The sequence below is a fragment of the Gavialis gangeticus genome, unplaced genomic scaffold (assembly GCF_001723915.1).
Source record: "Gavialis gangeticus isolate Ggan-Ray unplaced genomic scaffold, GavGan_comp1, whole genome shotgun sequence".
Lineage (NCBI taxonomy): Eukaryota > Metazoa > Chordata > Crocodylia > Gavialidae > Gavialis > Gavialis gangeticus.
The window spans coordinates 6,380,051-6,382,500 of record NW_017729020.1 but is presented as its reverse complement, the minus strand read 5'-3'; the positions used below and the strand labels follow the sequence as shown (position 1 = coordinate 6,382,500).

At 60.8% G+C, this 2,450-nt stretch overlaps 1 protein-coding gene across 1 annotated transcript in view; it reads left to right on the top strand.

Annotated features, from left to right (window-relative positions):
• LOC109295459 (disintegrin and metalloproteinase domain-containing protein 20-like) overlaps window positions 1–2,450 on the top strand; it is a 68,320-nt gene that overhangs the window by 44,783 nt on the left and 21,087 nt on the right. Inside the window, 2 exon segments of the mRNA XM_019514310.1 lie at window positions 269–461; window positions 588–699. Of these exon segments, the coding sequence (XP_019369855.1) occupies window positions 269–461; window positions 588–699 (305 nt within the window).

The window sequence follows — 2,450 nt, the reverse complement described above, 5'->3', positions numbered from 1 at the left end:
GGGGCAGCCTGTGCCGGGGGGCTGTGCTGCCGCGGGTGTCAGGTAAGCGGGGGCCAGGGCGGGCGCCGGGCGGCAAGGAGACGGAGGTGCCACCTGGGGAAGGAGGCGTGGGGCTGGGGGTTTGTTTGGGACAGGATGGTGCCGTGAGGCTGAGGGGGAGGTGAGTGACGTGGGGAAATGGGTAGCACAGAGAAGGGGGGCCGGGGCCCTGGGGAGGCTGCGCGCCCCAGTGGGAGGAAGGGCTCCGGCGGCCTGGCACTCCCTGCAGCTCCTGCGCCGGGGCACGGTGTGCCGAGAAAGCAGCGACAAGTGCGATGTGGCCGAGTACTGCGAGGGCAACTCCACGCGCTGCCCGGATGACGTGCACCTGCCAGATGGGGCGCCGTGCGGTGAGGGCAGCCGCTGCTACCGGGGGTCTTGCTTCAACAAGAACATGCTCTGCACACGCATCTTTGGCAGGGGTAGGAGCACGGCCGGGGGCGGCGGGCCTGGCGGCAACGCGGGAGCCAAGCTGGGGGCAGGCTGGCAGGTAGCAGGAGGCGCGGGGCCCCACGGGCTGACCGGATCCCCTCTGTCGTGTGCCGCAGGGGCGAGAGCAGCACCACTGGCCTGCTTCCGCGCTGTCAACATGCTTGGGGACCGCTTTGGCAACTGCGGCAGGACAGTTCGTGGCACGCGCTACTGGCCCTGTGAGCCCGAGTAGGTGCTGGAGCGGGGAAGGGGGTGTGGGCGGGGGAGTAGTGCTTTGTGGTCTTTGCTGTTACCCGATTTGCCCATCGCTTTGGTGTGCGCTCCTTGACTAGGGATGTGTTTCCAGGATCTTTGTCAGGCTCTCCATGCGCTGCTTGTGTTACTTGTGTTTCTATACGGAGCCAGGTCTCCCCCTTCTGCCAGTCCTCAGCCCCAAGGGAGCTATCTCACGGGACTCTGTTTCAATGGGGCTGGGTTCCTCCGGTTCCCGAATCGGCCACACGCGCACCAACGCGCACAAGTGAACATGATGTGCCGGCCCGGCTGTGACCCGGGTCAATTGGCACAACCAGGCTGACACAATAAACTGTGGTGACATGGGAGCACACCGGTAAACGGAGTAGCTCTGCGTCCGTCAGGTTGTCCTGCTGACACCCTTTTGGGCCAGCGCTCGGTTTGTTAAGGCCTGTCCGAGTCAAACCTGCACAAACCGATCCCTTATGCGTTTCTGACTCGGCACGTCCCAAGCTCCGGCCTCTCGATGAGCGGCCCCTGCGGCATGTCTGGGCTGTGCAGGGATCTTTGGCTTAGATCAGAGACGTGTTGCTGCGGCGCGAGCGGGGAAGAAAAAGTAACGAAGGGCAAACATGCCTGGTGACCCCAGTGAGTTATTGCTAAGGCTATGCCATATGTCACGGGCACACTGAGGAAAACAAAGACAAACCCTTGTGCTGCTACCCTGGCATCGCAAAGGATTTTGGGAAACTTGGCTCAGGCTCGAGCAGCGTGGTTCCGGGTCAGAAATCTCGGCCGAGAGAGAAGGGAGTGAGAGCGCGAGAGGCAGGATCTGGCCGATCCAAGGCACTTGGGTTCCCGCGCCAACGGGCCTAGTTCTTCACGTGATCCTCGAGGGGAGGCAGTCCGTTTCTTCTGGCTTTTTGGGAATGGCGGTGGAGAGATTCCTCCTTGTGAAGCACCGCGTTGCTGCTTTTGTGCAGATTGTCAGACCCTCGGTTCAGCCTCTGCGATGCGTTCTTGTAGTAGCAGCAAGACTTGTCTTTTCTCCTGACGGGGGGTTTGGATCTTCTCTGGAAACCGATGAACAGCCAGGACAAACATTGGTGTTTAAGGAGTCGCCAGACACCTGGGAGCCTGCTTGAAATGCCTACGGCTAGCTGATAGACCACGTGGGACACCTCGTTGTTTCTGTAGAAACAATCAGTAGCTCGCAGCGTCGGGGTCGTGGCTTTGTACCCGCTGGGAACAAGCCTTGAGTTAGCGTGACTTTTCCCGGTCTCGCTCCAAGGGAGCGTTAGCTCAAAGCGTGCGTCGCTTTTGCGGGGAGGACTTGTGCCGGTCTTCTTGGGGACAGTGTGACAGCCTTTGCCGTTGGGGCTCCAACAGGCCGGGCGTTGCAACCGACCTGCGACTGTTGCTCGAATGTCGCCCGTACCCCTTCTGACTCGGTGTCTCGCCTCGGCGGTCTCTAACCCAGCGACCGAATTTTAGTCGAGCGAGTGGAAACGGGCCTCCCGTTGTGGGACTGGGGAACGTGCGGCCTGAGATGTTTATTCAGCTTGAGCTGTGCTTAGTTCTGGGTGGATGAGGTTGCGGGGGGGGGCTTGTGTGTGAAAGGTAGGAGGAGAAGTGGTACAATGCTGACGGTGGAGGAAAATTACCCATAGATATTTAAAGCTGGCTCGGGTGGGAGGGGATGGGGACCGTTTAGACAAGGCTCCTGGTTCAGGGATCCCAGCTCA